Source organism: Pan troglodytes, chromosome 20 (assembly GCF_028858775.2).
Source record: "Pan troglodytes isolate AG18354 chromosome 20, NHGRI_mPanTro3-v2.0_pri, whole genome shotgun sequence".
Taxonomy (NCBI): Eukaryota; Metazoa; Chordata; class Mammalia; order Primates; family Hominidae; genus Pan; species Pan troglodytes.
Window position 1 is genome coordinate 39,962,987 of NC_072418.2, and position 23,814 is coordinate 39,986,800.

Below are 23,814 nucleotides of genomic sequence, written 5' to 3' on the forward strand. Positions count from 1 at the left end.
TACTTTTGACCCTGCTTCCTTGTGGCAGTCATACGAATCCTAATATAGAAAGACTACAATTTTCCCTGTTTTATGATTTATATTGTAGGGAAAACAAAAATCAAGGTAAAAATATCCATCAGTTAGTTTTTAAATAACACATTCTAAGAATATTTACTGTGAAGCCACTTAATGCCAAAAACTGTATTTATTTATGGAAGTGCCAAGACAAACACTGTTTATGCTCAGAAGTTACCAGAGGCATGTAACACATACTTGCAAGAAAATGTAAGTAAACACAAACCTGCAAGAAGGTGTCACAGGTACAATAAAGAAGTATGTACAAGATACAGCATGTATCACAAAGGTAGAACAATTTCTCAGGCTTCACTAAGGAGGAAAATTGTATGTGCATGGTGAGATTTTTCAGCATGCAGCAATAACAGAGTAAAACAGTCAGGGAAACTTTCCCTCAGATAATAATTATAAAATGTGCACATGCCATACAATAAACAACTAATAGCACTGGAAAGCAACCAAAACAGGCAGAAACTGGAAAAGAGCTTATCCTTGAAGGATAGCAACTGCAATGTACTAATTTTGTGGCTGTTTTTGCATCACGGTACCTGAAACCCCACAGCTCTCATGGCATAAAACCACCACTTACTTCCTCAAAGGTGACGGGAGGACAGAAACGAGAGCTTGAGGCTGGGCATGGTGGCTCATCTGAGGTCAGGAGGTCAAAACCAGCCCAGCTAACATGGCAAGACCCTGTCTCTACTAAAAATACAAAAATTAGCTGGGTGTGGTGGTGGGTGCCTGTAATCCTAGCTACTTGGGAGGCTGAGGCAGTACAATCGCTTGAACCCGGGAGATGGAAGTTGTAGTGAGCCGAGATTGTGCCACTGCACTCCAGTCTGGGTGACAGAGAGAGACTGTGTCTCACACACACACACACACACACACACACACACAAAGTGAGAGCTGGAAATTTAGGTTAATTCTGGAAGCGAGGGAACTACAGAAAGGATGAAAATGAAAATCTGAGCATAAACTCTGCCAAACTCCTGGTTGATAAAATATGCATGTGTTGGAGAGATCACCGAGGGCTTACCAAAAAGCAGGCAGAAATACAACAGAAAAGAATCTTGAAAAATAAAAGTGCACCTAGTAAGATTCTAAGGCTTCTGCTTCTTGACTGATGGTATTCCACAACCTGCTCATAGCCCAAGAAGAATAAAACTTAAGGCTTACGGGATTAAGGTGTCAGAGCTTGGACTGACAAAGCAGCAGGAAGTGTAGAGGGTAAAACTTGAAAAAGAGAAATGCAGGACGTAAGCCCCCAAATCTAAAGACTCACCAATTCCTTGATTGAGAGAAAAGCAGATGAACACAAGAGAGAACCTATCTGCTTTCAGGAGGTTAGGGTAAAAGGCAGCAGCTAGAAGCTTGAAGAACTAAGAGGATATATCAGCTGCTTTACACTGAGCAGGAAGACAAAGTTTGATGTTTGATTACAAGCAAGCTAATTGCCTACTAAAAATAATAATAATTCTCAGAAGAACATAACAGATATAACAGAATTCAGATTACAATACTATTTATGATGTCCAGTTTTCTAGCAAAAATTACTAAACATGCAAACAAAACAAAACAAAAAGGAGTGGGGGGAATAAAACCTGTAGTCACAAAAAGACAATCACAGAAACTAACTCCTAGTGGGCCCTGATGTTGGATTTTGCCAAAAAAAAAAAAAAAAAAGTCTTCAAAGTAGCTGTTCTAAATGTATTCAAAGAAATAACTGAAATAAAAAATTAACTAGAGAAGCTCGATAGGAGCGCAGAAATAGAGAATCAGTATCTGTGTAAATCAATCAAGAGAAAGTAAGTAATCTGAACAGAAAGAAAAAAGAATCATGAAAAATGAACAGACTCACAAAGATCCTTAGGTCATATTCAGAAATCCAACATGGATATAATTAGAGTCCCAGAATGGGGAGAGAAAAAGAAAAGGGCATAAATAAATTTTATGGAAATAATGGCCTAACTCCAAACTTGGCAAGAACTTTTAATTTACATATTCAAAGAGTTTAATTAACCCTAAAAGGATAAACACCAAAGAAAACCACACTTAGCCAAATCCTAATTAAACTGCTACACAGCCAAGAATTCTACATGCAGCAAAACTATATATTCAAAATGAAGGCAACATAAAGATATTTTCAGATAAAACCTAGAGAATTCATCACCAGCAGGAATGCACCATCAAAAATACTAATAGGCTGGGTGTGGTGGCTTACTTCTGTAATCTGGGCACTTTGGAGGGCTGAGGCAGGAAGACTGCTTGAAGCTAGGAGTTTGAGATCAGCCTGGGCAACATCACCAGCAGGACTGCACCATCAAAAATGCTAATAGGCTGGGCGTGGTGGCTTACTTCTGTAATCCGAGCACTTTGTGGGGCTGAGGCAGGAAGACTGCTTGAAGCCAGGAGTTTGAGATCAGCCTGGGCAACAAAGTGAGATCTCCATCTCTGGAGTGGGGGAAGGGGAAGGGGTGGTGGGGCCTAAAGGAAATTCTTCAGGCTTAAGGTAAAAATAACACTAAGGTCTTTAGGAAGGTATGAAGAAAATAAGAAAAATTGTAAGAGTATAAATATTCATTTCCTTTCTTCTTTATGAGATATGACTGTTTCAAGCAGCAGTCAGGGAATGTCTTCTGCTATTTTAGCATGAAAGCAACCATAGATAATATGTAAATAAATGAGCAAAGGTGTTTCAATAAAACTTAGTTATGGACACTAACATTTAAATTTCATGAAGTTTTAGTGTGTCAGGAATATTTTTTCTTGTAAATGTTTTCAAACATTTCAAATGCAAAGACAATTCTTAGCTCACAATCTGTACAAAATAGGAAACAGGCTGGACTTTGGCCTGTGGACTATAGACCCTTCTAATACCACTTATTGCAAACATAAATATCATATACATGGCAAACAAAAAAGTAAAAGACAGGCATTAATAAATGAAACTATAATGTGGCAAGATTGATATATTTTTACCATAACTAATTTAATATTAACCTTAAGAAAATCCTGGTAAGTTGAAGATCCATACTGTAATCCTAGGGCAATCACACAAAAAATGCAAACGCATAACTAAAAAGCTAACAGAGGAATGAAATGAATCATTAAAACGTATGTGACTGACACAAAATACAACAGAACGTAGGAACAGATAAGCAAGAACGGGTTAGGAGGAATTTAAATGCATATTACGAAGTGAATGAAGCCACTCTGAAAAGGCTACATGGTATATAGTCTTCCAGATTCTAACCAAATGGCATTCTGCAAAAGGCAACATTTTGGAGAGAGTACAAAGATCAGTGGTTTCCAGGGGGTAGCAGGGAGGGAGGGATAAATAGGCAGAGCAAAGAGGATTTTTAGGGCAGTGAAACCATTTTGTAAGATAATATAATGGTGAATATGTGCCATTATATATTTGTCAAAACCCACATTATCAATATCAATAGTGAACCCTAATGTAAACTATGAATTTTGGGTGAAAATAATGTGTTAATGTAGCTCCAGGAATCGGACTAAATTAGCCGTAGACCAAAATGCTGCTCTTGACCTACACTAACAAAAACTTAAAAGCAAGCCTCAAAAGGATCAAAATGGACTGAAGTAACTTAATTCTTTAATGTAACATAACAAAATCCAGCATTCAGCAATTTAAAATTCAAGTAAAAAATTTCCAAGCATGCAAAATAGGACTAATATTCATGAGGGAAAAAAAAATGATTAAAAGAAACAGACCCAGAAATGACAGAGGTGATGGATTTAACAAACAAGATGGGCTGGGCACAGTGGCTCATGCCAGTAATTCCAGAACTCTGGGAAGCTGAGGCAGAAAGATCACTTGAGCCCAGGAGACCAGCCTGGGCAACATAGCAAAACCCTGTCTCTACAAAAAATTTAAAAATTAGCTAGGTGTGGTGGCACACACCTGTGGTCCCAGCTACACTGGAGACTGAGGTGGGGGGATCGCTTGAGCCCAGGAGTTAGAGGCTGCAGTGAGCTCTGATTGTACCACTGCACTCCAGCCTGGGCAACAGAGTCTCAAACAAACAAACGAAAAACAAGGATGTTAAAACAGGATTATTATAGGCCGGGCGCAATGGCTCACGCCTGTAATCCCAGCACTTTGGGAGGTCTAGGCAGGCGGATCACCTGAGGTCAGGAGTTCGAGACCAGCCTGGACAAAATGGTGAAATCCCAATCTCCACTAAACATACAAAAATTAGCCGGGCATGGTGGCAGGTGCCTGTAATCCCAGCTACTCGGGAGGCTGAGGCAGGAGAATCACTTAAACCCGGAAGGTAGAGGTTGCAGTGAGCTGAGATCACACCATTGCACTCTAGCCTGAGCGACAAGAGTAAAACTCCGTTTCAACAACAACAACAACAAAACAGGATTATAAACGTACTCCATAAGCTCAAGAATGTAGAAAAAAAGATAAACATGAGAGAAATGGAAGATATAAAAAGGATCAAAGAAAAGTTCTAGAGAAGAAAAATACATGACATGAAAAATACAACGGGTGGTAGTAACAACAGATTACACATTGAAGAAAGAAAAGATCAGTGAACTTGAAGAGAAAGAAAGCAATATAAACTATGCAAAATGCTTTCACAGTTGGCTGAGTTCCAATAAAACTCTACAAAACCAGGCATCATGCCTGACTTAGCTCAAATGCAATGGTTTGCCAACCTCTGGCCTAGAGCAACCACTAAAAAACAAAACAAACAAGAAAATAAAGAAGTACTTCTAATAAGTGAATAAATAATACAGAAACAAATGAAATCATAAAAAAATTCTCAATCTAAAAAAAAGAAAACATAATTGGAAAAAATAGGAAGATGGCATATTTAAATTCAACTATATTGATAATTACATTGAATGGACTAAAAACTCCAATTAAAAGATAAGAGTATCAGATTGGAGGAAAAAAGAAAAACCAAACCATCTACTAGCTGTACCAGATTAACTATAAACGTTAAAACATAGGTAAATAAAAGTATAAAGGATGGGCAAGGTGCAGTGGCTCACACCTATAATCCCAGCACTTTGGGAGGCCAGGCAGGAAGATCACTTGGACCCAGGAGTTCAAGACCAGCCTAGGCAACATAGTGAGACCCCACCTCTATAAAAAATTTAAAAATCAGCCAGATGAGGTGGCACATGCCTGTAGTCCTAGCTACTCAGGTGGCTACAGTGGGAGGATTGCTGGATCCTGGGAGGTTGATTGCACCACTGCACTCCAGTCTGGGTGACAGAACAAGATCCTGTCTCAAAAAACAAAACAAAAACAAACAAAAAAAAACCAACAGTAAAAAGGATGGAAATCAGGTATATCATATACTATAGTTTGAATGTGTCCCCTCTAAAATTCAGGTGTAGGCCAGGCACAGTGGCTCACACCTGTAATCCTAGCACTTTGGGAGGCCAAGGCAGGCGGATTGCTTGAACCCAAAAGCTCAAGACCAGCCTAGGCAACATGGTGAAATTGTGTCTCTATAAAAAATAGAAAAATTAGCTGGCATGGTGTCACATGCCTGTAGTATCAGCTACTCAGGAGGCTGACGTGAGAGGATCGCGTGAGCCCAGGATGTTGAGGCTGAAGTGAGCCATGATTGTGCCACTGAAATCCAGCCTGGGCTACAAAGCGAGGCCCTATCTCGAAACAAAAACCAAACAACATTCAGGTGTTGCCAATGTGATAGTATTACGAAGTAGGGCCTTTAATACGTGATTAGGCCAGTCATTAAGATTTCTCCCTTTGTGAATGGGATTAAGGCCTTTGTAAAAGGGGCTTCATGTAGCATGTGGCTGGCTTGTACTTTTGCCATGTGAGGACATGGCCTCAAGGTGCCATCTTGGAAGCAGAGAACAGACCTCACCAGACACCCAAACCTGCCTGAATCTTTATCTTGGACCTCCCAGCCTCCAGAATTGTGAGAAAATTTATTTTTGTTCTTCATAAATTATCCAGGTTCAGGCATTCTGTTATAGCAGCACAAAGAACAAAGACACCATACAATCATAAGATAGTTAGAATGGCTATAAAAATATTAACCAACATAGATTTCAGGACAATATTATTTAGAATATTATCATGGATTAATTGAAGCATTTCATAATAATAGGGCAGGGTGAATTCATGAGAGGATACAACAATCCTAAATATAAATGCATCTAAAAACAAAGCTTAGTTATAATAGAAGATTTCAACTTTCTTCCTTCAGTCATTGCTTTAACAGACTGAAGAACAATAAGAATACAGAAAACTTTCAACACAATCAACCAATTTAATCTCACTGATATTTACAGGGTACACCCAATGACATCAGAATATGCATTCTTTACAAGGGCACAGAGAACACTGACCAAATTAAACTGTACTCTGTGCTATAAAAGAAGTCTCCATAAATTTAGGAAGACATCATATAGACTCTGCTCTGACTGCAACAGAATTAAACTAGAACCAGTTACAGGAAGCTATTTGGAAAATCCCCAAATATTTGGAAATTAAACACATTTCTAAATAACCAATGAGTAAAAAACAAACATGAGAAAATTAGAAAATATTTTCAACTGAATAAGAAAATGCAACATGTCAAAACTTGGGAACCCTTTAAATAGTGCTTACAGAGAAATTTATAGCATTTAAAGCTTCTATTAGAAAAAAAGAAATGTCTTAACTCAATGTACACTTCCATCTATGTAAGAATTGGAAAAGAAGAGCTAATTATACCCAAAGTCATGAGAGGGAAAGGAAATACAAAATAAAAGAGGAGAAATGAGGAAACAAAAATACTAGAAGAAATCAATGAAACTAAAAGCTGCTATGGTACTTTGAAAAGATCAACTACATTGATATACCTGTAGCCAAAGAACCAGGGGAAAAATGGGGAGATACAAATCATCAATAACAAGAATAAAAAAGGGGTATTGTTACAGATTATACAAACATCAAAAGGATAAAAACAGCAACAACTTTATGCCAATACGTTTTACAACTTAGATGAACTGAACAAATTCCTAGACAGTCACAAACTACAAAAGCTCATTGAATTAAAAGAAAAACTGACAACCTGAACAGTCTTCATTCTATTACCAAAATTGAACTACTGGTTAAACATCTTTCCACAAAGAAATCTCCAAGTCAGATAGATGGCTTCACAGTGAATTCTAACAAACGTTTAAGAAATAATACCAATTCTATATAAATTCTTTCAGAAAATAATAAGAGGAGAGAATACAACCCAATTCATTTATGAGATAGCATTACCCTGACATCAAACAGAAAAACTATACATTAGATCCATTATGAACCACAGACAAGAAAAATCAGTAACAACATATTAGCAAATTCGTCATATTTAATATATAAAACAATATATACAAAAGTATTATATCATGACCAAGTGGAGTTTATCCCAGGACAACTAAATTTTTCAAAAATCAATCAACATAATTCATTATAGTAATATTAAAAAAAGAAAAAAGCCATATAATGTGAAAAACCAATAGATGAAGAAACACTTTTTTTGTTTTTTGTTTTGTTTTGAGACGGAGTTTTACTCTTTGTTGCCCAGGCTGGAGTGCAGTGGCACCATCGTGGCTCACTGCAACCTCTGCCTCCTGGGTTCAAGCGATTCTCCTGTCTCAGCCTCCTGAGCAAGTAGGATTACAGGCACCCACCACATCCAGATAATTTTTTTTGTATTTTTGTATGTTGCCCAGGCCAGTCTTGAACTCCTGGCTCAAGTGATTCACCTGCCCTGGCCTCCCAAAGTGCTGAGATTACAGGCATGAGCCACCACACCTGGCCCAGGAAAACTTTTGAGAAAATTTAACACTCATTCATGATAAAAACTATCAGCAAACTGGAATGTCTTCAATCATTTAAAAAGAAATTCCAGGCCAAATAGGAACAGCTCTGGTCTACAGCTCCCAGCGTGAGCGACGCAGAAGACAGGTGATTTCTGCATTTCCATCTGAGGTACCGGGTTCATCTCACTAGGGAATGCCAGACAGTGGGCGCAGGACTGGGTGCAGCGCACCATGCATGAGACGAAGCAGGGCGAGGCATTGCCTCACTCGGGAAGCGCAAGGGGTCAGGATGTTCCCTTTCCTGGTCAAGGAAAGGGGTGACAGATGGCACCTGGAAAATCGGGTCACTCCCACCCGAATACTGCGCTTTTCTGATGGGCTTAGGAAACGGGGCACCAGGAGATTATATTCCGCACCTGGCTCGGAGGGTCCTACGCCCACGGAGTCTCGCTGATTGCTAGCACAGCAGTCTGAGATCAAACTGCAAGGCGGCAGCGAGGCTGGGGTAGGCGTGCCCTCCATTGTCCAGGCTCACTTAGGTAAACAAAGCAGCCGGGAAGCTCGAACTGGGTGGAGCCCACCACAGCTCAAGGAGACCTGCCTGCCTTGGTAGGCTCCACCTCTGGGGGCAGGGCACAGACAAACAAAAAGACAGCAGTAACCTCTGCAGACTTAAATGTCCCTGTCTGACAGCTTTGAAGAGAGCAGTGGTTCTCCCAGCATGCAGCTGGAGATCTGAGAACGGGCAGACTGCCTCCTCAATTGGGTCCCTGACCCCTGACCCCCGAGCAGCCTAACTGGGAGGCACCCCCCCCCCCAGTAGGGGCAGACTGACACCTCACACGGCCGGGTACTCCTCTGAGACAAAACTTCCAGAGGACCGATCAGACAGCAGCATTCGCGGATCACGAAAATCCACGGTTCTGCAAACACTGCTGCTGATACCCAGGCAAACAAGGTCTGGAGTGGACCTCTAGCAAACTCCAACAGACCTGCAGCTGAGGGTCCTGTCTGTTAGAAGGAAAACTAACAAACAGAAAGGACATCCACACCAAAAACCCATCTGTACATCACCATCATCAAAGACCAAAAGTAGATAAAACCACAAAGATGGGGAAAAAACAGAGCAGAAAAACTGGAAACTCTAAAAAGCAGAGCACCTCTCCTCCTCCAAAGGAACACAGTTCCTCATCAGCAACAGAACAAAGCTGGACGGAGAATGACTTTGACGAGTTGAGAGAAGAAGGCTTCAGACGATCAAACTACTCCGAGCTACAGGAAGAAATTCAAACCAAAGGCAAAGAAGTTGAAAACTTTGAAAAAAATTTAGACGAATGTATAACTAGAATAACCAATACAGAGAAGTGCTTAAAGGAGCTGATGGAGCTGAAAGCCAAGGCTCAAGAACTACGTGAAGAATGCAGAAGCCTCAGGAGCCGATGCGATCAACTGGAAGAAAGGGTATCAGTGATGGAAGATCAAATGAATGAAATGAAGCGAGAAGGGAAGTTTAGAGAAAAAAGAATAAAAAGAAATGAACAAAGCCTCCAAGAAATATGGGACTATTTGAAAAGACCAAATCTACGTCTGATTGGTGTACCTGAAAGTGACAGGGAGAATGGAACCAAGTTGGAAAACACTCTGCAGGATATTATCCAGGAGAACTTCCCCAATCTAGCAAGGCAGGCCAACATTCAGATTCAGGAAATACAGAGAATGCCACAAAGATACTCCTCGAGAACAGCAACTCCAAGACACATAATTGTCAGATTCACCAAAGTTGAAATGAAGGAAAAAATGTTAAGGGCAGCCAGAGAGAAAGGTCGGGTTACCCACAAAGGGAAGCCCATCAGACTAACAGCGGATCTCTCGCCAGAAACTCTACAAGCCAGAAGACAGTGGGGGCCAATATTCAACATTCTTAAAGAAAAGAATTTTCAACCCAGAATTTCATATCCAGCCAAACTAAGCTTCATAAGTGAAGGAGAAATAAAATACTTTACAGACAAGCAAATGCTGAGAGATTTTTGTCACCACCAGGCCTGCCCTAAAAGAGCTCCTGAAGGAAGCACTAAACGTGGAAAGGAACAACCAGTACCAGCCGCTGCAAAATCATGCCAAAACGTAAAGACCATCAAGACTAGGAAGAAACTGCATCAACTAACGAGCAAAATAACCAGCTATCATCATAATGACAGGATCAAATTCACACATAACAATATTAACCTTAAATGTAAATGGACTAAATGCTCCAATTAAAAGACACAGACTGGCAAATTGGATAAAGAGTCAAGACCCATCAGTGTGCTGTATTCAGGAAACCCATCTCACGTGCAGAGACACACATAGGCTCAAAATAAAAGGATGGAGGAAGATCTACCAACCAAATGGAAAACAAAAAAAGGCAGGGGTTGCAATCCTAGTCTCTGATAAAACAGACTTTAAACCAACAAAGATCAAAATAGACAAAGAAGGCCATTACATAATGGTAAAGGGATCAATTCAACAAGAAGAGCTAACTATCCTAAATATATATGCACCCAATACAGGAGCACCCAGATGCATAAAGCAAGTCCTGAGTGACCTACAAAGAGACTTAGACTCCCACACAATAATAATGGGAGACTTTAACACCCCACTGTCAACATTAGACAGATCAACGAGACAGAAAATTAACAAGGATACCCAGGAATTGAACTCAGCTCTGCACCAAGCGGACCTAATAGACATCTACAGAACTCTCCACCCCAAATCAACAGAATATACATTTTTTTCAGCACCACACCACACCTATTCCAAAATTGACCACATAGTTGGAAGTAAAGCTCTCCTCAGCAAATGTAAAAGAACAGAAATTATAACAAACTGTCTCTCAGACCACAGTACAATCAAACTAGAACTCAAGATTAAGAAACTCACTCAAAACCGCTCAACTACATGGAAACTGAACAACCTGCTCCTGAATGACTACTGGGTACATAATGAAATGAAGGCAGAAATCAAGATGTTCTTTGAAACCAATGAGAACAAAAACACAACATACCAGAATCTCTGGGACACATTCAAAGCAGTGTGTAGAGGGAAATTTATAGCACTAAATGCCCACAAGAGAAAGCAGGAAAGATCCAAAATTGACACCCTAACATCACAATTAAAAGAACTAGAGAAGCAAGAGCAAACACATTCAAAAGCTAGCAGAAGGCAAGAAATAACTAAAATCAGAGCAGAACTGAAGGAAATAGAGACCAAAAAAAACCCTTCAAAAAATTAATGAATCCAGGAGCTGGTTTTTTGAAAGGATCAACAAAATTGATAGACCGCTAGCAAGACTAATAAAGAAAAAAAGAGAGAAGAATCAAATAGACGCAATAAAAGATGATGAATGGGATATCACCACCGATCCCATAGAAATACAAACCACCATCAGAGAATACTACAAACACCTCTACGCACATAAACTAGAAAATCTAGAAGAAATGGATAAATTCCTCGACACATACACTCTTCCAAGACTAAACCAGGAAGAAGTTGAATCTCTGAATAGACCAATAACAGGATCTGAAATTGTGGCAATAATCAATAGCTTACCAATCAAAAAGAGTCCAGGACCAGATGGATTCACAGCCGAATTCTACCAGAGGTACAAGGAGGAACTGGTACCATTCCTTCTGAAACTATTCCAATCAATAGAAAAAGAGGGAATCCTCCCTAACTCATTTAATGAGGCCAGCATCATCCTGATACCAAAGCCGGGCAGAGACACAACCAAAAAAGAGAATTTTAGACCAATATCCTTGATGAACATTGATGCAAAAATCCTCAATAAAATACTGGCAAACCGAATCCAGCAGCACATCAAAAAGTTTATCCACCATGATCAAGTGGGCTTCATCCCTGGGATGCAAGGCTGGTTCAATATACACAAATCAATAAATGTAATCCAGCATATAAACAGAACCAAAGGCAAAAACCACATGATTATCTCAATAGATGCAGAAAAGGCCTTTGACAAAATTCAACAGCCCTTCATGCTAAAAACTCTCAATAAATTAGGTATTGATGGGACGTATCTCAAAATAATAAGAGCTATCTATGACAAACCCACAGCCAATATCATACTGAATGGGCAAAAACTGGAAGCACTCGCTTTGAAAACTGGCACAAGACAGGGATGCCCTCTCTCACCACTCCTATTCAACATAGTGTTGGAAGTTCTGGCCAGGGCAATTAGGCAGGAGAAGGAAATAAAGGGTATTCAATTAGGAAAAGAGGAAGTCAAATTGTCCCTGTTTGCAGACAACACGATTGTATATCTAGAAAACCCCATTGTCTCAGCCCAAAATCTCCTTAAGCTGATAAGCAACTTCAGCTAAGTCTCAGGATACAAAATCAATGTACAAAAATCACAAGCATTCTTATACACCAATAACAGACAAACAGAGAGCCAAATCATGAGTGAACGCCCATTCACAACTGCTTCAAAGAGAATAAAATACTTAGGAATCCAACTTACAAGGGATGTGAAGGACCTCTTCAAGGAGTAACTACAAACCACTGCTCAATGAAATAAAAGAGGATACAAACAAATGGAAGAACATTCCATGCTCATGGGTAGGAAGAATCAATATCGTGAAAATGGCCATACTGCCCAAGGTAATTTATAGATTCAATGCCATCCCCATCAAGCTACCAATGACTTTCTTCACAGAATTGGAAAAAACTACTTTAAAGTTCATATGGAACCAAAAAAGAGCCCGCATCGCCAAGTCAATCCTAATCCGAAAGAACAAAGCTGGAGGCATCACGCTACCTGACTTCAAACTATACTACAATGCTACAGTAACTAAAACAGCACGGTACTGGTACCAAAACAGAGATATAGATCAATGGAACAGAACAGAGCCCTCAGAAATAACGCCACTTATCTACAACTATCTGAGCTTTGACAAACCTGAGAAAAACAAGCAATGGGGAAAGGATTCCCTATTTAATAAATGGTGCTGGGAAAACTGGCTAGCCATATGTAGAAAGCTGAAACTGGATCCCTTCCTTACACCTTATACAAAAATTAATTCAAGATGGATTAAAGACTTAAACGTTAGACCTAAAACCATAAAAACCCTAGAAGAAAACCTAGGCAATACCATTCAGGACATAGGCATGGGCAAGGACTTCATGTCTCAAACACCAAAAGCAATGGCAACAAAAGCCAAAATTGAAAATGGGATCTAATTAAACTAAAGAGCTTCTGCACAGCAAAAGAAACTACCATCAGAGTGAACAGGCAACCTACAAAATGGTAGAAAATTTTTGCAACCTACTCATCTGACAAAGGGCTAATATCCAGAATCTATAATGAACTCAAACAAACTTACAAGAAAAAAACAAACAACCCCATCAAAAAGTGGGCAAAGGATATGAACAGACACTTCTCAAAAGAAGACATTTATGCAGCCAAAAGACACATGAAAAAATGCTCATCATCACTGGCCATCAGAGAAATGCAAATCAAAACCACAATGAGATACCATCTCACACCAGTTAGAATGGCAATCATTAAAAACTCAGGAAACAACAGGTGCTGGAGAGGATGTGGAGAAACAGGAACACTTTTACACTGTTGGTGGGACTGTAAACTAGTTCAACCATTGTGGAAGTCAGTGTGGCGATTCCTCAGGGATCTAGAACTAGAAATACCATTTGACCCAGCCATCCCATTACTGGGTATATACCCAAAGGACTATAAATCATGCTGCTATAAAGACACATGCACACGTATGTTTACTGCGGCACTATTCACAATAGCAAAGACTTGGAACCAACCCAAATGTCCAACAATGATAGACTGGATTAAGAAAATGTGGCACATATACACCATGTAATACTGTGCAGCCATAAAAAATGATGAGTTCATGTCCTTTGTAGGGACATGGATGAAATTGGAAATCATCATTCTCCGTAAACTATCACAAGGACAAAAAACCAAACACCGCATGTTCTCACTCATAGATGGGAAATGAACAATGAGAACACACGGACACAGGAAGGGGAACATCACACTCTGGGGACTGTTGGGGGGTGGGGAGAGGGGGGAGGGATAGCATTAGGAGATATACCTAATGCTAAATGATGAGTTAATGGGTGCAGCACACCAGCATGGCACATGTATACATATGTAACTAACCTGCACATTGTGCACATGTACCCTAAAACTTAAAGTATAATAAAAAAAAAAAAATCAAAAGCAAAAAAAAAAAAAAAAACAGAAATTCCAGCCGGACATGGTGGCTCACACCTGTAATCCCAATACTTGGGGAAGCCAAGGCGGGCAGAACACTTGAGGCCAGAGTTCAAGACCAGCCTCGCCAATATGGTGAAATGCCGTCTCTACTAAAAATACAAAAATTAGGCCAGCATGGTGGTGCATGCCTGTAATCCCAGCTACGTGGGAGGCTGACGCACCAGAATCGCTTGAACCTGGGAGGCAGAGGTTGCAGTGAGCTGAGATCCACCACTGCACTCCAGCCTGGATGACAGGACAAGACTCTGTCTCAAGAAAAAAAAAAAAAGAAAAAAAAAATCCTAATCCTATAGCTAATATCAAACTTAATAATGAAAAACAATGCCTTTCGCCTAAGTTGGGCACAAGACAAGAAAGTCTGTTCTTAGAACTTCTACTCAACATTGTACTGAAGGTTCCAGACAATGTAGTAAGGAAAGGCAGAAATGAAGGGAATATAGATTAGAAAGAAAAAAAACAGTCATTATTCACATATGACAGGATTGTCCATATAGAAAATCCTAAGAATCTACCAAAAAAAAATTACTAGAATAAGAGAGTTTTGAAAGGTTGCAGGTCAAGATAAAAAAATCGATTGCATTTTCACATACTAGCAATAAACAGTGGGAAATTTAAATAAAAATGAACACCATTTACAGCAGCATTAAAAAATATCCAAGGATATAAAAAACATTTACAAGACTGGTACACTGAAAGGAACATTACTGAGAGAATTTAAGGAAGATCTAAATAAAAGGAGATGTGCATCATGTTCATTAACTGGAAAACTCTATTAGCATTAATTATTATTCTCGTATTTAAACTGTTATAAGCATTTTAACATTTTCTTGTCTCCTAATGAAATGTCTATATACATTCCTCTAAGGCACTTTCCATCTGATGCTATAAAGAATAAAATTGGGAGTAACCGTTTAGTGTTATTGGTACAGAATTTCTATGTGAAATGAAGAAAAACAGTTCCAGAAATAGATAGTGGTGACAGTTACACAACTTGTGAACGTACTTAATGGCTTTGAATTACACGCTAAAAAATGGTTAAAACGGTAAGCTCTCTGTTATGTATATTTTACCATAATAAAAAGTTAAACACAAAAGCACAGAAAACAAAAATATGTAAGCAAGCATTGGGGTGAGCCCTTGGAGAAGTGGAAAATAAGTGAAGATGTTAAATGGGAAGACAAGTGACCACTATGAGAAAGGAACCCAATGGTGCAAGATGTGCTTTGTTAAACAGATGCTTGAAGGCAGCATGCTCGTTAAGAGTCATCACCACTCCCTAATCTCAAGTACCCAGGGACACAAACACTGCGGAAGGCCGCAGGGTCCTCTGCATAGGAAAACCAGAGACCTTTGTTCACTTGTTTATCTGCTGACCCTCCCTCCACTATTGTCCTATGACCCTGCCAAATCCCCCTCTGTGAGAAACACCCAAGAATGATCAATAAAATAAAATAAAATTAAATTAAATTTAAAAAAAAAAAAGAGAAAGGAACCCAAATAAAGATGGTATCAGTGGAGGATGGAGGGAACTGTGGTAAGAGGAACAGAATTTACCACTCAATAGTTTTGCAGTGAATGGGAGACTTTTAACTCATGTTGGCTGTATTGGCAGGTGGGTAGGGGTTGGGGCCCTAACCAGATTTGAAAAAAACAAAAGGATAGGATGGGCAGAAGGAGACAATGAGGTGAATCTCAGACATGTGCATGAAGGATCTGTGGAACATGTAGGTGGCGATATCTAGCTGGAGGCTGGATATATAGTTTCAACAATACATCAAAAAAGACAGAGGTTTAGAATTAAAATTACTTGAGCATCATTAGAATAATAGTGGTAGGTAGTGAACAGGAGAGTGTAAATAGAAGAAAACCAATACAGAATCTGGAGAACACCAGTATTTAAGAGGTCCAGATACGAAGATAAATGTTCTGACTGAAACAAGAAAGAGTAGTGTCTTTGAAACCAGAAGCAGAATATTTTAGGAGTTACACTTCTAGTTTAGTATGGCAGTCTATACAAATATATTTACTTCTACATCCAAACATAAAATTGGAAGAAATGTGAAAATAGAAATAAATCTAGAATACAATTAATATACTAAGAAGGTGTTATTGGAAGGCCACAGATTTTTAGAAATTGTTAGCAGCTGTGAGCAAAACTGAAGGTAGAGAAGAAACACAAGATTCTCAGTTCTTTGTATAAGTTGCCAATCATGTTTCCATCCTCAAAGCCTCAACACAAGACTTCTTGCTACTTACTAATTCTATATAAATTCTGTCAATTTCACTACCATCTTGACTCCAGTCTGTGGATGCAATAAAGCCTTATATATTTTTTTAATCTACACAAGACAGGTTCATTCAGTAATACATTTTCATTTAGTTCAAGGAAATGCATTTTTGTCCCTGCATAGCTTCTGGAAGAAGACTGAGAGAGGAGATGGTGAATGATATATCCACTATTTTTTTTTTTTTAATAAAGAGAGTCTTGTTCTGTCACCCAGGCTGAAGTGCAGTGACATCATGGCTCATTGTAGACCTGACCTCTGGGCTTAAGCCATCCTCCCACCTAAACCTCCCAAATAACTGGGACCACAGGTGCATGCCACTGCACCTGCACTGGGCTAATTTTTTTCTTTTTTTGAGATAGAGTCTCACTCTGACACCCATGCTGGAGTGCAGCAGCGTAATCTTCACTCACTGCAACCTCTGCCTCCTGGATTCAAGCAATTATCTTGCCTCAGCCTCCCAACTGGCTGGGATTACAGGCGCCTGCCACCAAGCCCAGCTAATTTTTATATTTTTAGTAGAGACAGCATTTCACCATGTTGGCCAGGCTGGTCTCAAACTTCTGACCTCAGGTGATCTGCCCACCTCGGCCTCCCAAAGTGCTGGGATTACAGGCGTGAGCCACCGCGCCTGGCCAATTTTTTTTTTTTTAAATTTCTGGTGGAGACAAGGATCTCTCTATGTTGCCCAGGCTGGCTGGTCTTGAACTCCTGGACTCAAGCAATTCTCCTGCCTCAGCCTCTCAAAGTGCTGGGAGCAAAGTGCTGTAAAGGTGTGAGCCACCATGCCTGGCCTGGTATATCCACTTAATGTGTCAACATTGGTTAAAATTGGGAGCATTTTGGAAGGTAGAGTCTTATCTGACCAATATGGGAAGAAGTGAGGACCAGTTTTCTGAAGGGAAAGATAGGTAGGAGGATGTAGGACAAGACCGACACATGCCCAAATATCCTTAAAAAAAAAAAAAGACTTTCAGAAAGGAGAGAGAAACCATCGCCTTACCTGAGCCATGGTTTTGAGATATGAAAGAGATGACCAGTCCTTCCTTTGGAGTCCTCTTTAGAAAAGAGGCAGTTCCTAAGGAGGCAAAGCCGAGACAAAAAAAGCCACATGAGACCACATGTGCCTCACAGCTCTTATAATTCTATTAAAATTGCCTCCATTTCCCTTGTATTGATCCTTGTCCACTCTGAACATGTCACATAAATATAGATGGGACAACCAGCTAGGCAAATCCTGTTTTATCCCCAAGACCAGAGATACAGGCTTTTGGGGCAGCAGGATGGATTTTGGGCAAGCTCCTCTCCCCTCAAGCACTACCTTTTCTCTCCTAGTCAGCCTACTGTTATTAACTACTTCCAAGCTGCTCTCCGTTAAGGCTGTACCATTCATAGTACTGCCAGCAATATATGAGAATACCTGTCATTCCTCAGTAGTCACTGAGGAATACTACTGATACAAATTTTTTTATGCTTGTCTATCTAACACATGTAAATTGTGGTTCTAGTTTCTAGTTTTCTTACCATGAACAAGAAGCTTCTTTTCATAAGTTTAAAGAATGCTTTTAGCTTCTTATCTGTGGTCTCATCATTTATTTCATTTTCTATTATTTTTATTTTCTGAATTGTTAGACTTCTTTAAAGGAAGGAAATTAATCCTTTATTTTTGTGGTAGGAGTTCCAAATAATTTTTCTTTTTTAGAGACAGGGTCATACTCTGCCATCCAGGCTGGAGTACAGTGGTACTATTCTAGCTCACTGCAACCTCAAACTCCTGAGCTCAAGCAATTCTGTCTCAGCCTCCCAAGTAGCTAGGACGAAAGACACACATCACCACGCCTGGCTAATTTTTAAAATTATTATTATTTTTTGAGATGGGGTCTTGCAATGTTGCTCAGGCTGGTCTCAAACTCCTGGCCTCATGTGCTCCTTCTATATGTGATTACAGGCGTAAGCCATTGTGCCCGGCCCCAAATAATTTTTTATAGTTTCTCATTTGACTGTTTTTTTTCTATGTAAAAGAACAATTTTAAAAATTATTTGGCCATCTAGTTTGGTATCACAAAGTACTCCAGAATCTGTATTTCCTTCAATCATCAAAACTGCCATCTTTATCACATATTTTATGTCCTTCATATATCTAAGTAGAGCTGGGCTTTATATTTATTTCCACTGAACTGTTCGTTTAATTGCCAGGATCACCTTACAGTTATCAGTTTTAAAACAGTTTAGTATCTACTAGGGCTACTTCCTTGACAGTTTTTCTCTCTCAGAATTTTTGGTGTTTATTTTCTCCTAACAATGCTAGAAAGTTCAAACATTTTTATTAAAATTTTAATGGAAATCCATGAAATGTAAGGAAGTTTTGACATTTTATCATGTTGTGTCTTCCTGTCCTTTTATTCAAGTCTTATTTTTATTTTATTTTTGAGACAGGGTCTCACTCTTTGCCTAGGCTAGAATACAGTGGCATGATCATGGCTCACTGCAGCCTCGACTTCCTCAGCTCAAGCAATTCTCCCTCTTGCATAGCAGGGACCATAGGCATGTACCACCCACATCCAGCTAATTATTTTTTAATTTTAATTTTTTTGTTTTTGAGACAGGGTCTCACTCTGTTGCCCAGGATGGAGTGCAGTGGCCTATCACCGCTCATTGCAGCGTCGGCCTCACTGGGCTCAAGTGATCCTCCTATCTCAGCCTCCTGGGTAGCTGGGACTACAGGCGCACGCCATCAAGACTGGCTAATTTTTTTTTTTTTGGTAGAAATGGGGTCTTACTATGTTGCTTAGGCTAGTCTCCAACTCCTGGGCTCAAGCGATCTTCCTGCCTTGGCTTCCCAAAGTGCTGGGATTATAGGTGTGAACCACCGCATACCGCCTGCTCCCAGGGTTGCTGAAAACTTTGAGAAAGAGTAAGTGGCTCACAGGGGCAGGTATGGGATAAGATATTCTGCATGGCTTTGTCCAAAAGGGCCCAGAGTAGGAAACAGAATCCACGCCCAACGACAGGGAATCAGACACCATAGGCACTTCTCAGTCTTGCAGTAGGCTCTTTTTAAAATTTATTTATTTTTATTTTGAAATGATTATAGATCCACAGAAGCTTGCAAAAATAGTGCAGAGAGGTCTCATTCACCTTTCACCTAGTGTCTCCACAATGGTCACATCTTCCATAACCATAGCATATGGTCAAAATCAGAAAACTGGTTGAGCACAGTAGGTAGCTCATGCCTGTAATCCCATCACTTTGGGAGGACAAGGCAGTAAGATCGCATGAGCTTAGGAGTTTGAGACCAGCCTGGGAAACATAGTGAGACTCTGTCTCTACAAAATAAAAATACACAAATTAGCCAGCATGGTGGTGTGTACCTGTAGTCCCAGCTACTCAGGAGTCTGAGGCAGGAGGGTCACTTAAGCCCAGGAGTTTGAGGCTACAATGAACTATGACTGTGCCACTGTACTTCGACCTGGACAACAGTGCAAGACTCTGTCTCTAAAAAATAAAAACAAAAAATCAGAAAATTGTCATTACACAATGCGCCAACTTCTTTCAGATATCAGTAGTTTTCCATGCATTCATTATGTGCGTGTTTTTACCATTTTATCACACATTTAGATTTGTGTCACCACCACCACAATCAAGAGGCAAAACTATTCCATGTAAAGATACCATTTTAAAGTAATTGTTTAAACGACCCATCAATACCACTCCTATCTATCCATGACAAACAAAGACATGTATCTACAAAAAGACCCGAATGTGAATGTTTGTAGCAGTTTTATTCATAACCACCTCAGAATTGGAAACAACCCAAGTGTGCATCAATGGATACACAGATAAACCAACTGTGTTCCATCCAGACAATGGAATACTACTTTATACTAAGAAGAATGAAGCAATGATACATGCAATAATATGAGTGAATTGCAACATGCAACTGAACTGAGCTCATGCCTGTAATCCCAGCACTTTGGGAAGACAAGGCAGGAGGATTGCATGAGCTCAGGAGTTCGAGACCAGCCTGGGCAACATAGTGAGACTCTGTCTCTACAAAATAAAAATACACAAATTAGCCAGCATGATGGCATGTACTTGTAGTCCCAGCTACAGCTTACTAATTGCAACATCCTTACTGAATGAAGCCAGACTCAAAAGGCTACATTCTGCATGACTCCTTTTATATGAGATGAAATTACAACAGAGGTTACTTCTGTGCCAGGGTGATTGGATGGGGGCTAGAAGTGTTCTGTTTTTGTTTTCTTTTTAAATTTGGGTGATGGTGGTGACATGAGTTTAAAAAAATGCAAATATATACATTTGCTTATATTAAAATAATGAAAGGATAAGCTGAAAACTTAGATAAAAGATAGAATATAATATTCTGTTGCTTTTGTCACTAACAAAGTATCCTGGAGGCCAGGCAAGGTAGCTCACACCTATAATCCCAGCACCTGAGGAGGCCAAGGTGGGCAGATCACTTGAGCCTAGGAGTTCAAGAACAGCCTAGGAAACATAGCAAGACCCCCAACTGTACAAAAATAAAATAAAATAAAATTAGCCAGGTATGGTTGTACATGCCTGTAGTCCCAGCTACTTGGGAGGCTGAGGTGGGAGAATCACCTGAGCCCAGGGAGATCGAGGCTGCAGTGAGCCATGATCAAGCCACTGCACTCCAGCCTGGGCAACGGAGTGAGACCTTGTCTCAGAAACAAACAAACAAAACAAGAAAACAAAAAAATCCAAAGTATCCTGGAGGCCCTTCTCCATAAATCCATGCAACTGATCCCTTTTCATGGCTGCATAATACTCCTCAGTGGCACTGTACTTGGTTAATTCAACCAGTTTCCTTCTCTTGGATATTTGGAATTCAATTATTTCTTTACACTTTCCAAAATAATTCCCTGTGATGTAAATCCAATGACCCTCACAAAAACCCTGAGTGAGGTAGGTCCTATTATACCTGAAATTGACTAACATGACTAACACAGGAGACACTCATGGCTTGCTCAGTGTTACACATTGCAGAGGTGGCCTAGCCAAGATTTTTTAAATGACAGCATTGAGATATAATTTACACACCATAAAATTCATCCATCTAAAGTATACGATTCAATGGTTTTTGGTATATTCACAAACCATCATAATGAACAATCATCCACAATCTAATTTTAGAACATTTCAATCACCATGAAAGAAACTCCAAAAGAATGCATGCCAAATTTAAGATCATTAAGATGTATGCCTATGTGTTTTTTCCTAAGAGTTTTATAGTTTCTTTTGTTTGGTTTTGAAACAAAGTCTCACTCTGTTGCCCAGGCTGGAGTGCAGTGGTGTGATCACGGCTCACTGCAGCCTCGACCTCCCTGGGCTCAGGTGATCCTCCCACCTCAGTCTCCTGAGTAGCTAGCCACAGGGGTGTGCCACTACACCTGGCTAATTTTTGTATTTTTGTAGAGACAGGGTTTCACTAAGTTGCCCAGGCTGGTCTTGAACTCCTGGACTCAAGCAGTGCACACACCTGAGCCTCCCAAAGTGCTGGGATTACAGGTATGAGCCACCAAGCCCCACCAAAAGTCTTATTTTAAAATGTGCTCTTTAATAACATATCATGTAATTAGTAAAGTCACTTCCTTTGTATCTCTTATTTTTGATGACTACTGTAAATAAGTCTTTTTCCCCATACTTTCCACATACACACACACACCCTATTTATTTGTTAATGTTTTTTCCAACAACCCTGAGTTTTCTAATTGTTATCACTGTTCATTTTTAATAGGATGAAAACTTAGAAATATTTCTGCCTCAGCCTCAGCTGATATCCCAAAGATAGCAAATGAAACAAAATTCTAAGAGAACTTCATTCAAGAACAGGATCTTATAGAGCTGTTGAGTGTAAAATTTTGCTATCATTAAACTCCTCCTTTAAAAACGGTGGAGAGGCTGAGAGAGGAGAATGTATTTTTAAGAGACTGTTATTTTTAGAACAGTGTTTTTCCAGGGGGAAAAACGTGAGTGATTCTCCCTTTTTTACAACACACAAGGGGTCCCTCAGACCTTGAGGCCACCAGGAACCAAAGTGGTGAGAGAATTCTCGGCAAAAATTTTACATATTTCTAAGATTTGGGAGGGCAAAGTGACCGAGGTGGCTAATTCTCACCTTAGCACTAGGTGAAGACCCCATGGGTGGAGGCTGTCTGGGTTGTCTTGGGTCCTATCAAAGAGGAATGACTGGACAAACCCACCCACCAGAGTCGGTGGGCCACTGAATGCCCAGAGGAAGCACTGGGGCAGCAGCTGGAGAAGAGGCTATGCCCATGAGAAGGGAAGTGTATCTGGAGGTTCCAAGCAGCAGGTTCTCTTGGAAGGTAAGAGATGACTTACACTAAATTATAGTGGTATCAGTCATGTTAGCCTCTTCTTGTCTCTGACTTCTGTCTTCTCATTCCTTTCCCAGCTCCCAATCCATGAGAGCTAAAGACTGCCTATAGGGAGTAAAGAGGAGACAAAATAAAGGTTGGGGAATTAGAGAAGAAACTAATCATGTATGCTTTCTCATTTCAGGCTTCCAGCAGAAGAAATTCATCCAGCAAAAAAAATAAATAAATACACACACACACACTCAAATAGGAATTTTGAGAGTGGCAGTTATGAGATAAAGTTTTTTTCTGTGTGGTCCCAGTGGTATTCTATTCATTTAAGCATATCAGTCATCAGTCAATACCAGGTTTCCCAATAAATGATCTTTTTTGGAAGGGAAGGGACGGAGTCTCGTTCTGTCGCCCAGGCTGGAGTGCAGTGGCGCGATCTTGGCTCACTGCAACTTCCACCTCCGAGTTCAAGCGATTCCCCTGCCTCAGCTCCCGAGTAGCTGGGGCTACAGGCATGCGCCATCATGCCCAGCTAATTTTTATATTTTTTAGTAGAGACGGGGTTTCACCATGCTGGTCAAACTCCTGACCTCAGGTGATCTGTCCGCCCCAGCCTCCCAAAGTGCTGGGATTGCAGGCGTGAGCCAACGCGCATGGGCCCAATCTTTTTTTTTTTTTTTTTTTTTTTGAGACGGAGTCTTGCTCTGCCACCCAGGCTGGATTGCAGTGGCACGATCTCGGCTCACTGCAAGCTCCGCCTCCCGGGTTCACGCCATTCTCCTGACTCAGTCTCCCAAGTAGCTGGGACTACAGGCGCCCGCCACCACGCCCGGCTAATTTTTTGTATTTTTAGTAGAGACGGGGTTTCACCATGTTAACCAGGATGTTCTCGATCTCCTGACGTCGTGATCGGCCCGCCTCAGCCTTCCAAAGTGCTGGGATTACAGGCGTGAGCCACCGCGCCCCGCCCGCATGGGCCCAATCT

At 40.2% G+C, this 23,814-nt stretch overlaps 1 protein-coding gene across 19 annotated transcripts in view; it reads right to left on the reverse strand.

Moving 5' to 3' along the window:
- The window catches only part of ZNF567 (zinc finger protein 567), a 54,626-nt gene that overhangs the window by 9,469 nt on the left and 21,343 nt on the right, over nucleotides 1-23,814 (reverse strand). For 4 of the 19 annotated variants that reach the window (XM_024351254.3, XM_063801543.1, XM_024351255.3 and 1 more), the window contains exons 2-3: nucleotides 22,843-22,943; nucleotides 17,462-17,536 (exon numbers count right to left, since the gene is read on the reverse strand). In XM_024351254.3, coding sequence (XP_024207022.1) covers nucleotides 17,462-17,470 — 9 coding nt within the window. In that variant the 5' untranslated portion in view covers nucleotides 17,471-17,536; nucleotides 22,843-22,943. Of the gene's footprint in view, nucleotides 1-8,288; nucleotides 8,375-17,461; nucleotides 17,537-19,829; nucleotides 19,954-22,618; nucleotides 22,944-23,814 lie in introns of those variants that run through there. The other 15 variants (XM_063801553.1, XM_024351262.3, XM_063801554.1 and 12 more) reach the window with 8 other exon arrangements.